The sequence below is a fragment of the Glycine max genome, chromosome 8, assembly GCF_000004515.6.
Source record: "Glycine max cultivar Williams 82 chromosome 8, Glycine_max_v4.0, whole genome shotgun sequence".
NCBI classification, from domain to species: Eukaryota; Viridiplantae; Streptophyta; class Magnoliopsida; order Fabales; family Fabaceae; genus Glycine; species Glycine max.
The window spans coordinates 39357498-39370211 of NC_038244.2; the positions used below are offsets into that span (position 1 = coordinate 39357498).

A 12714-nucleotide genomic window follows, 5' to 3' on the forward strand; every position below is an offset into this window, starting at 1 on the left:
TAGCAATGGCGTCATCGGCAGCTATCACAAGTGGTTTAAGTCTAAAACGCGAGGGATAACTTGGCTCCCAAAGCAAAAAAGTCTAAGTGGGAAAGAGGTTGAAGTTCTTGAGGAAAGTGAAGAAGTGCATGCTTTGAAGGTAGAACTCGAAAAGACAAGAGTGGTGAAAGAGAAGTTGAAGACGACAATCACTAGGGTCAAGAAAGAGTGTGATGAGATGAAAGATGTCAACATGACCACGACTGAAGCGTTAGAGCGGGAAACAAAAAGGGCCCAAAAGGAAGAATGGAGCAGGAACAAGTTTCGAAGGGCTCTGTGGGGTAGCAGTAACGAGCTCAAGCTTAGAAAGGCTGAGAGGGACAAATCAAGGATCGAAAGCATGGTGTTAGAGGACAAGTTAAAGGCTTGTCAAAGGTAGAAGAGAAGTTTGATGGAAGAGTAGAGCAAAACAGAAGAGAATATGTTGATAATCATTGATCAATATAAGGAGAAGGTGAACCTAGCTGCTAGTCATGGGCAGATGAACAGGAAAAGGTATCGGCTCTGTAGATTGAAAGGGAAGCGAGAAAGAGGGTGATAGAGTTATTGCACGGGGAAGCCATGAAATGGATGAATAGATTCGCTCTCACTCTGAATGAGAGTTGAGCTTCCAAGGTTATTGGCCAGAGCCAAGGCAGTGGCTGACACGTACTCAGCTCCTGACGAAGTTCACGATCTTTTTGATTACTGACAACACATAGCCGAACTAATGACCCACATAATTAGGAGTCACTGAGGCGTCTGTGTTGTATTTATGCTTTGACTCTAACAAGATGTGATGAACCATGTTGTTTTAATGAAAATAGGATTTGATTTGACCCTATGTTCTACGAAATGTTCTGTGTGAATTCAATACTTCAGCGACTTATCATTGTCATGCATTCACGTTTATCCAGTTGTTGCATTACTCATTGCATTTTATTTTTAATAGTCATTGTCATCATCAAAAAGTAACCATAGTAACAAAAAAGAACTAATGCACTTTACGACACCCTTACCAAACACGTGCCAAGGCTAAAATCATGAGCGAGATAAAGGAAGTTCAGGAATAGATAAAGGCCGACATGGAGGCCATGAAAGACCAAATGACTACCATGATGTAGGCCATGATGAGCATGAGGAAAATGATGGAGGTCAACCCGGCTGCAGTTGCCACTACAAGTGTCGCCACTGAGGTAGATCCGACTCACCCGTTTGGTGTGAATTAAGTAAGTCATCCAGTCTCAGATATGATAGGTCAAGGATGGGAAGCATTGGGAAGTACGGTCAGCCCCCATTTTGTGCAAGTCGAGAGCAAGCATCCTTTCCCACCGTATAGCCTGCCTCCCAACTAAGCACCACCCAGTGTTGTGCATGTGCCCGAGGAGAACATCAACCACTCCGCTCCCATACCCCCTAAGAGCCAACAACCTCAGTCTGGGCACGCACATGTCGCTCAACCCATGGGGGAGACACATGAGGTACCCTGAGACCTTGCTCTGGCTGACTTCGAGCCATACCCCGGATATACCGCTGAGGGGTAAGCATTTGGTGGCATACCCCAGCCAAACACTATGGGGGGCCCTTAGTATCGCCCACAACCACAACTACAACCATTCATTTTTCGGTGGGAAGTCTGCCTCTTGCCATGGTGGAAAGGGATAAATTTTTCACCTAGAAGAAAGGCTGAGGACCATTGAAGGAGGTGGGGACTACCCTTTTGCCGACATGGGGGAACTATGCCTAGTACCCGACCTCATCATTTCTCTAAAGTTCAAGGTGCCAGAATTTGACAAATATAAGGGGACTACTTGCCCCAAGAACCACTTGAAGATGTATTGCCGGAAGATGGGGGCACACGCGAAGGATGAAAAACTCTTGATGTATTTTTTTCGAGAAAGTTTGGCCGAGGCAGCTATCACTTGGTACACTAATATGGAATCTTCCCGGATCCATTCTTGGAAAGACCTAATGGCTGCCTTGATCTGATAGTACCAGTACAATTTCAATATGGCCCTGGATAGAATGCAATTGCAAAACATGTGCAAAACGGAGCATGAGTCCTTCAAGGAATATGCCCAGAGGTGGAGGGATTTGGCGACTCAAGTAGTGCCCCCAATGATGGAAAGAGAAATGATAACAATGATAGTAGACACTTTACCTGTGTTCTACTACGAGAAGATGGTGGGGTACATGCCCTCAATTTTCGCGGATCTGATATTTGTGGGTGAAAGGATTGAGGTAGGTCTAAGAAGGGGCAAATTCAATTATGTTGCTTCAACAAGTGCTGGCAATAAGAGGACTAGAACAGGTGGAGCTAAGAAAAAGGAAGGAGATGCCCATACTGTAACCACAACTCCCACATGGCTAAATTCCCAACAAACCCCTCACAACCCCATGTACCAATATCCCCGGCACCAATACAATTACTCAGCCAATATTGGATCTCCTCCCTGTCCGACGCCCATCCAACCTAGAATGCCCACTCAACCACAAAGACCTCCCCAACATTACCCACAAAGTTCATTCCCTGCACAACCCCAACCGTCTGGAAATCCCAACCCCAATACAAACACCAACCCAAGAAGGAACTTGCCAGAAAGAAAACCTGCGAAGTTCACCCTGATACCGATGTTGTATGCCGACCTGCTGCCATCCTTGCTCAACAACCAAATGGCTATGGTGAGCTCGGGAAAGGTCTATCCACCTCCATTTTCACAATTGTATAATCCCAATGCCACATGCACCTATCATGGTGGTGTCCTGGGGCACTCTATCGAGCAGTGTGTAGCCCTCAAGCATAAAGTACAAAGCTTGATTGATGCTGGATGGCTAACATTTCAAGAGAATAGTCTGAATGTGAGGACTAATCCACTTGCCAATCATGGAGGCTCGTCTATGAACGCAGTCGAAGAATGGGAGTCTCGAGGGCTGAAGCGGATAGGGGATGTGTCGACTTCCAGGCGGTTCATACTGGAAGCATTGCGCGAGGCCGGTATAGTTGACCTTGACAGTGACAGAGGAGATCCATGCTTGATGCATCCAGGGGCATCGCACAATATGGAAACATGCCCAATAGCTGAGGAGCTGTTGCAGGGAATGATAAGCAGGGGGCAAATTGAAATTTGTAGCGCAAAGAAGGAGGAAGAGGAGGTATGCATGCAATCGTGTGACAAAAACCCGAGTATGCCTAAGCCTTTGGTAATCCATTTCACCAGGGACATTACCACTCAGAGGCTCCGAGGCTTCCAGCCCTTTACAGCAAAGACGCCTACACCCTTCCTTTATAAGAGTGACAAGGCAGTACCATGGAAATATGGTGTACAAAGGCCCGATGGAAGGCAGGACGCGTCTATCATACGTGTTGGGAATGAGAGGCCATCTGCTAAGATTACAAATATTTTCGGTACGAGTGGCATGACTCGTAGTGTTCGTATTTTCGCTGCTCCTGAACTACCGGCAAGGTCAAAAGACAAGGGGAAGGCGAAGGCAGATATAGGTGAGTGGGAGAGGGCAGGCCTGATCGCAAATGACGAGATCCTTGTTGGAAAAATGACAGAGAAAGGAAACGACTTTAGCAAAAGAGAGATATCAGCTGAGGAGGTGACTGAATTTCTAAGAATCATTCAACAGAGTGAGTTCAAAGTGATTGAGCAATTGAACAAAACTCCAGTTAGGATCTCTCTATTAGGGTTGCTCATGAACTCCGAGCCTCATCGGGCGTTGTTGGTCAAAATTTTGAATGATCCCCATGTAGCGCAAGACATATCAGTAGAGGGCTTCGGGGGAATAGTCAACAACATCACTGCCAACAATTACCTAACTTTTGCCGACGAGGAGATACCAGTTGAGGGCAGGGGGCACAACAAGGCTTTGCACGTGTTCGTCAAATGCATGGACCACATAGTGGCCAAAGTACTCATTGACAATGGCTCTTCCCTCAACGTCATGCCCAAAACTACATTGGATAAGCTGCCATTTGACGCATCGCACATGAGGCCAACTCCATGGTGGTAAGGGCTTTTGATGGTAGCCGGAGTGACGTGAGAGGAGAGATCGATCTCCCGATTAAAATTGGGCCACACATGTGCCAAATAACCTTCCAAGTGATGGACATAAATCCCGCTTACAGTTGCCTGCTGGGTCGACCTTGGATCCATTCTGTTAGGGTGGTCCCGTCAATGTTGCACCAGAAATTGAAGTTTGTGATGGAAGGACAGCTGATTATAGTTTCAGGGGAAGAAGATATACTAGTGAGTTGTCCATTCTCTTCACCCTATGTGGAAGCTGCGGAAAAGTCATTGGAAACATCTTTTCAAGCACTAGAAATTATGAACAATGTTTATGTGGAGGCTCCTCCGGTGCAACCACATCTATCTGGTGCCTCCTTGATGGTGGCCCGAGTTATGTTAAGGGATGGGTATGAGCTCAGAATGGGTTTAGGCCAGAATGGTGATGACACGACAAGCTTGGTGAGGTTTGTTGAAAACCGTGGAAGGTTTGGTCTAGGTTATGAGCCTACACATGCCGACAAGAGAAGGGTCGCCTTAGAAAGGAAGGAAAGAAGCCTAGCCCATTTACAAGGGCGGGGACCACAGATGGAGAGGGTCCATATCTGCCACATTAGAAAAAGATTTGTCAGTGCGGGGTGGATGCATAAGAATCAAGTTGATGTGCTAGACGAAGAAACCGACCAAGAGTAGCCAAGTTGGGTGCAGCCGTGCTCCCCGGGTTTCGAATTGAAGAGTTCGGTGTCAAATCCAATGTAATCCAGTAGTTTGAACCCTATTGCTGGGCCTAGTCTTTAGGATCTGCTTCTTTTGTTAGGCATACCTTTTTCTTTAATGTTCCAGCAATTATAAATATACAACCTTTTGATACGTCCCTGTCGCAACATGCCCTTTTGCGGGCGAGCGAGGCGAGGCTCACGGGTGCGCTTTCCAAAGGAGGAAAGATGCGCGGAGTCGCCACCAACGTTTATTTGTGGAAAACGTCGGAAAAACCAAAGGAAACCGGTCAAAATGAAAATTCTAAGTTCGGGAGTTGTATTTACGTTTGAGGAAGGTATTAGCACCTCTTACGTTTGTCTCGAAGGACAACAACGTATTTTTTAGAATTGTGGAAATTGTGTTATCTTAACTTTTATTTTCTTTTTATTTTTGAGGTCGACAAAAGCAGGGCTCTTGCTCCTACGTACCCTCCATCGAAGAGGAAATCAGACCTACGTAGTTCTTTCTTAAGAGTGAATCAAATGATTCTTTTTACTTGAAATGTGATCATTTTAAGGCGTTGGACCTTAAAAATGATCCATTTACTTGATAGGGAAACTGAAATGATAAACTTTCAAACCCCATTTAGTGACCTTTTTTGTGGACGAGCTTGACTAGGCGAGTTGATTTTAGCCTTAGTTTCACTTTAGTTATTAGTCAATTCGATTAAGAATGAGAAATCCCAAAGAGAAAACGTCCGATTGATTTTTCGCTTTATTTTACTAAAAGGTATTTTTTGATTATTATATTATTATTTTACCTCTTTTTTGATTTCCAACGTGGTTATGGTACGATCGAACGGTCGAAATTCATTTTAAAAGAAATTAACGGATATTACAAATCAAATGATCGGTGAAAATTTATTTTATTTTTTGATTAGGCGAGAAATGACTTAAATAAATGACTGAAGCACGTCCAAAGGGGGTACGGAAAGTAAATGAAAATGAGAATAAAAATACATGAAACAAAATGGGGACCACCACGGGTACATAGAATGAATTGAAAAGCTCGGTTTGAGGTACTTACCAGTTGAAGACTGAAGAAAACGAAGAACGAACGATGAATGTCGAAGAACGGTTGAAAATCTTCGCGTAATTACTCACGGAAACGTTACGGAAACGTTACGGAAGTGCCTCGGCTTGGATTTTCTTCACGGAAACAATTTTCCTCAGCAATTTCGAGAGAATAAGAAGTGCCAAGAAGGCTGAACCCCTTTCCTCTTCACTCCTTCCCCTATTTATAGCAAAATAGGGGAGGAGCTTGCCACCCAGCTCGCCCAGGCGAGCAAGGTTGCTTCCTCCAGAAGCAACCGCCTTTTGGAGGAAGAAACTGGAAGGCCCAAGTGGGCATGATTGCTATTTGTACCCCCCTTTTACTAAATGCACCCCCTTTACTTTTTTTGGTAATTCTTTTTCCGTAACGTTACGAAACTTTACGAATTTCGTAACGATACTTATTTTCCTTCCGCAAGGTTACGAATCCTTACGGATTATGTATTTACTCTTTTTTAGCTTTCGAAGAAGTTACGGAAACTCACGGATTGCGCAAAAACACCTCTTTTCGATTTCTGCCACATTACGGAATTTCACGGATCGCGTAAGCCTGCTTCCTTTTGATTTCCGACACGTCTCGGGACTTCACATATTGTGCAACAAAGGATGCCAAGTATCTCAAAGCGGCCAACCAAAGGTTGCATGCCATCAAGTAATAATCCCCGGACGAAATTAGGGTATGACAGTTGCCCCTCTTTACTTACCTTTTATCATAGATAAGAGGAAAGCAAAGATAAGACACTGATTTCGTCCGTCTTGCCCTTTCCGTGATTAGTCCATGACGACTCTCGTCTCTATTCCTTCTTTTTTTTCCTGCACAACACAAAACAAAATACAAACAACAACAAGAACAACAAATATAATATACATATACACATTTGGCAAAGGAATCAATCGGGAAAATAACAAAGATCACATTTCCCAGTCAAGAGGATCCGCCCTTGACGATGAAAAACTCTGGAGAATGGAGGATTGCACTAGAGGGTCCTCACTAGTCAATCACGAGGCATAACTCTAAACTCTTTGGGTGGAGGATGCATGAACGAAAACGCAATTCATGGGGCTCCGAATAAGATTGGAGAATGGAGAATTGGCGAACAGCACTAAGCAATCAATTCACGGGTCTCCGAATAAGATTGAGAATGGAGAATTGGCGAACAGCGCTAGGCAATCAATTCATGGGTCTCCGAATAAGATTGGAGAATGGATAATTGGCGAACAACGCTAGGCAATCAATTCGCGGGGCTCCAGACTCGATGGTGGAGGACGCATGAACAGCGCTAGGCAATCAATTCATGGGTCTTCGAATAAGATTGGAGAATGGAGAATTGGCGAACAGCGCTAGGCAATCAATTCGCGGGGCTCCAGACTCGATGGTGGAGGACACATGAACAGCGCTAGGCAATTAATTCATGGGTCTCCGAATAAGATTGGTGAATGGAGAATTGGCGAACAGCGCTAGGCAATCAATTCGCGGGGCTCCAGACTCGATGGTGGAGGACGCATGAACAGCGCTAGGCAATTAATTCATGGGTCTCCGAATAAGATTGGAGAATGGAGAATTGGCGAACAGCGCTAGGCAATCAATTCGCGGGGCTCCAGACTCGATGGTGGAGGACGCATGAACAGCGCTAGGCAATCAATTCATGGGTCTCCGAATAAGATTGAGAATGGAGAATTGGCGAACAACGCTAGGCAATCAATTTGCGGGGCTCCAGACTCGATGGTGGAGGACGCATGAACAGCGCTAGGCAATCAATTCATGGGTCTCCGAATAAGATTGGAGAATGGAGAATTGGCGAACAGCGCTAGGCAATCAATTCGCGGGACTCCAGACTCGATGGTGGAGGACGCATGAACAGCGCTAGGAAATCAATTCATGGGTCTCCGAATAAGATTGGAGAATGGAGAATTTGCGAACAGCGCTAGGCAATCAATTCGCGGGGCTCCAGACTCGATGGTGGAGGACGCATGAACAGCGCTAGGCAATCAATTCATGGGTCTCCGAATAAGATTGGAGAATGGAGAATTGGCGAACAGCGCTAGGCAATCAATTCGCGAGGCTCCAGACTCGATGGTGGAGGACGCATGAACAACGCTAGACAATCAATTCATGGGTCTCCAAATAAGATTTGTTGGCAGGACCGAACGGTCCATCGGGTTTTTCCACCTAAAAAGGCGAACATGCTTTTTGCAAAGAAAAAATAAATCATTCGCGAGAGCACCATATCTTAGAGAAACAATATATTCATGCCAAGTGTAATCTTCCTTGTACCCGAAAATGAAGGGCAGGATGTCAACATTTAGCTTTTAAATGAACATGCAGGGGAAACATCGGGCTAAGCTGAAAATAAATCACTCATAGTGTATAAAAAACTCACACAGGCAAGTGTTTCACCCTATTCCCAAACCATAACTACACCATGACTTTATTTTGCACACGATTTCCTATCGAATCAAAGATCAAACGTACGATCATGGACCAATAGGATTTCCTTGAGGGTAGTGTTTTTGGAGAGAAAGCTGAGTGTTTTGGTCTTTTCCTTTTATGTGGGGCGGGATATCGCCAGTCGAGAACGGCAATTCGAAAGGAAGAGACACCGAAAAATGGGTCTTCCTTTCCCGGCAGTCACTTATCTTGCTGACAATTCATCTGGTCTGAAGATTTTTTGTTCTCTTTCTTTCATTGATCGAGAATTATTCTGTTTTCCTCCGATCTTTTCCTTTTTTACTTTCTCCCGACCTTTGATCGGGAATCCTTCTTTTCCTTTTGTTTTCATTTTTTTTTTCTTTTCCTTTCTTTCTATTTCTTCCTTTTCTTTCTTTGGGAAATCAGGTTTTAGCATTCTATTCGCTCTCCCTTGAGGAGATTCCGCTGTCCTTTGCTTCGGGGGAAAGGATGAGGTTTCTTTTGATAGGCCAAGGTTCAAAAGAGTCTAAGTTTGTGTCTCCATGGGGCTTTTTATTGTGGGAAACCAATCTTGATATCTGGGCAAACAAATTTGGGTGTCAAGGTGTCGGTCTTGGGCTGAACCTCCATATTATTCCATAAGGCACGCGCGACAATGATGATTTGGAAACAACGTGCAAAATTAGTCATGGCTACAGCCAGGTGGGTACTCAAGCATCCCATTTATGGCATTGTGATACTACGGTTGGGAATTTACACAAACAGACCCAACGTTTCCAAGTTATGTTCTTTCATCAGTTCAATGAATTCATCCATTCTTATCTCGGTTATTCCGGAAAATAAACTCTTAGTGTCAGTCCCTTGTTTCCAGAAGATACGTTTGCTCTTTACGAATGATTTATACTTCTTAACTATAACATGTCGACCTTCGCGGTCTTTCTTTCTTTTTCCTTTTTGTTTCATTTTTATATATTCACAAAATTATACACCTATGGTCCTCTATGAAGAAATTTTTCTTTGTATATCTACACTCTTATACATGACAAACTTTTTCTGTATACGCATTGGAACTCTCTCTCTTTACGTCACACGGTCAAACCCTATTTATATTCAAAGATCTTTTTCGTTTTTCTCCAACGCACACCTATGGTTCATACAAAAGTTTCTTTATATACATCCGTTGTTCACACACACAAGAATTTCTCTCCACGCATCACTTACACACACAAAAACCTTCTATACACATTTTCCTTTTACATACATATATATATATATATATATATATATATATATATATATATATATATATATATATATATATATATATATAAACATTTTTCTTTTTCTTCATATACGTAGACATTTTATTCACAACAATTCTTTCTTTTTTATCATGATTTTGGTTCATTTTATTTTTAGGACGACGTTCCTAAATGAAAAAATTCTACGCGATTCCAAATTTCTACAAACACTATTGACAACAACGAAACAAGTACTGACGTAACAACTCAAACGATATGTATGTACAAAACAAAAGTCAATCAACACGAAACAAACGTTAGTCCCTTAGTCAAACAAAAATAAGATGATATGTAACAGGAAAAAATGGAAACAAAAAAGAAATACGGATCAAGGGATCTCCCAATCATGTGGCTCCGCTCCCTCCTAAGAAATCAAGTAAATCGGTCATCTCCTCGTCCTCGCGGGCCTCATCTGCCTCGTCGGGAGCCTCTGCTGGTGCCTCTGCTGGCCTCTGGCCAATCTCCGGGCCATGCGACCTCTGCCCTGAACTGATCCGGAGTAGGGCACGGAAAAGAAGTAAAACCCTGGCTCTGCAGGCTAAGGCTCAACTGGTAAAGACAATCATGGGTCTGTACATGCGCCCAGTGGTTGGCCACCTGCTGGCGAACCAAATTCCGCAAATACTGCTCCGTATCAAATGATCCAGCTGGGCCAGCCTGATGAGGTGGCGGCACGTCTGCGGCTTGCGGAGCATCCCCCTGGGCCTGTCTCTGCGTGCAATACTTCTCAATCAAAGCTCGGGTGATGGGCGGCCGAATCACCTTGCTAGGTGCGACGGGGACTCCAAACGACTGGCAGAGTCCTGTGATCAAAGCGGGAAATCCCAGGGCCCTGTTGGACTTATCCGGGTCCAGAGGGTGCCTGGTAGGCGCCATACCTGCAAATAGATAGATGGCATCAACGATTAACTGAGCCACGTGAATGCTCATCCGTGTCAGGATGGCGTACACCAGCTGACACTTCGGTAGGGGGAGGTCGGAATTATGATCGCTGGGTTGGATGTTGCTGAGCAGCAAAGTCATCCAGATTTGAGTCAGGGTGGTCATGTTGGTGCGCATGATCCGCACCCGTCTTCCAGCAGCAGTCCGGGCAAAATCCTGCCCCGGTATACATAGCAACTGGGCGATGGCCTCCTCATCAAACCCGTCGGACCGGTTCCTCCTTTGGCCATATTCGCATTCCTGGCCCTCCTCCAGCACTAAAGGGTATCCCAGGAACTGGCTGAGAGCATCCGCATCGAACGGGATCCACTGACCCCTCACCCAGGATCGCATATCTCGCACGCCCTCCTCTATAGGCCAAGCATTGGCATAAAATTCGAGGACTATGTCTGGGTCGAACTTGGCCATGGGGGTAACCAGTGATGCCCACCACCGGTGAACTATCTCCTCCTAGAAGTCGGTATACTCGTTGTCCCTGAGCTGGACGCGTCGTTCCCGGAGAAATGACCATCCCTTGATGGCCTCGAAGCGATGTTGGTGCTCAGCGCTCCTAAAACGGTGGCTGTCATATTCGGGAGCGGAACTGGTTCCTTCAGCCGCTTTATCCTTCCTGGATCTCTTTGAGGCAAGCTTCCTTGGGGCCATTTCCTGCGAAAGCCAACATTTGGAAGTTAATTTTACAAGATAATGCTTATCTTAACGCAAAAAATGTCATGCTAATCCCTCTGATTTTAGAACGAACTCATGTAATCTATTTATGCACACGCGTACGTGTGGAATATCCTACCATTTATATCAACATAGAGGCCATCCAACACATTCTAATTGTCACACACATATATGCATTTGAAAAGAACATACATTCTTACGCTCAAGGCATTGCGTCAAAATTCACACCTAATTTATATCCTAAACATTTGCTATTACAAACTACCTACATATATTTGAAATATATATCATACAAATTTTATTGTTTCACTCACATTTATTCATGTTGGCAAGCTAATTACATCCTACACACACTTGCATTCAAAAGAGAATTCCATGCTATAATACATCCATTTAGGAAAATAATCATTCACACTTGGCAAAGAATTTCATGCCCCTTATATTTACCTATATATACATACCATTGAAAGCATTTCCACGTTACCTAGGTGCAAAGTATCAATCATGGGGCAAACCAATTCGAGAAAAACTCTCGCAAGCAAGTCCTAATTTTCATGCTTTTCTAATTCTAAAACCAAATTTTGGGTTCCTAGCCATGAGTATGTTTTCTTGCATTAAAGCTAAAGTTTGGGTTCCTAAGCTTGAATTGCATTTGGGTACCTATTTTGAATCTCCTATGCTGTCTCTACATACATAAAACAGTCCCACCATCCCAATTTTGCAAAACATATTCATATATCGTTGGGGCATTTCACCGAGCACTTGGTGGGCGCACGTTTGGACATAAATTGCAAGAGAATGGGGGCAATGTGGCATGCCCCATTGCTTCAGAACACAACATAGGCCTAAGGCCTTCTCATTCAAATCCTCAACTCAAAAATCAAGCATAAAAACAACCCAAAACTGCCCACAAATATAAGCACGTTCTCACAATTTAGAGCACCAAAAGATGAAGAAAATACTCAATGGGAAGCAAAAAACTCAAGGATTGAATACTTACTTGTTGGAGTGAGTAGAAACACCAAAAATGAAAGCAAAATGCAACCAAAAGTGGCTTAGGGAGCAAAAACCGCAAGCCTTCGTGAGTTCTCTCTTTTGAATGAGGGGGGGGGGGAGTTTTTGGATACAAAAAGTTCCCCTCCCTCGTTTTTATATTTTGAATGCAGGGGTTGCTCGCCCAGGCGAGCTAACCTGCATTTTTTTTTTTGGACATTAACCATGCCTCCCCCCCTTATGGTTAGCGTTTGCCTACTTGAACCTACTTAAGTTAGAATAGGCGTCATTACTTATTTAAAACAAAAATAGTAAAAATACTTGAATTCAAAGGATACTGGGCTGCCTTGCAGCGACGTTCTCTGCTTGTCTAGCGCCGGGAAGGGACGACGGTCGGCCGTGACCCTATCCTCCATTTGCCTCCATCCCTAAGTACCTGCAAGTAGGAGACAAACAATACGCGGCCAATCGTGACCGGTCATCGTCTTACCTTGGTTGATTTCTGCCATTGACTTGTCTTGACTTCTGACCGTGGCCTGAGACGATTCTGCTCCTGCTAC

The 12714-nt window shown here is 44.2% G+C and overlaps 1 protein-coding gene across 1 annotated transcript; it reads left to right on the plus strand.

The window, feature by feature from the left end:
• The first annotated feature begins 2028 nt into the window (after positions 1 to 2028).
• LOC102669688 (uncharacterized) lies at positions 2029 to 4035 on the plus strand. Its single transcript, XM_006586484.1, has one exon. It carries the CDS (start codon positions 2029 to 2031, stop codon positions 4033 to 4035), a length of 2007 nt encoding a protein of 668 aa, XP_006586547.1.
• Positions 4036 to 12714: the final 8679 nt, after the last annotated feature.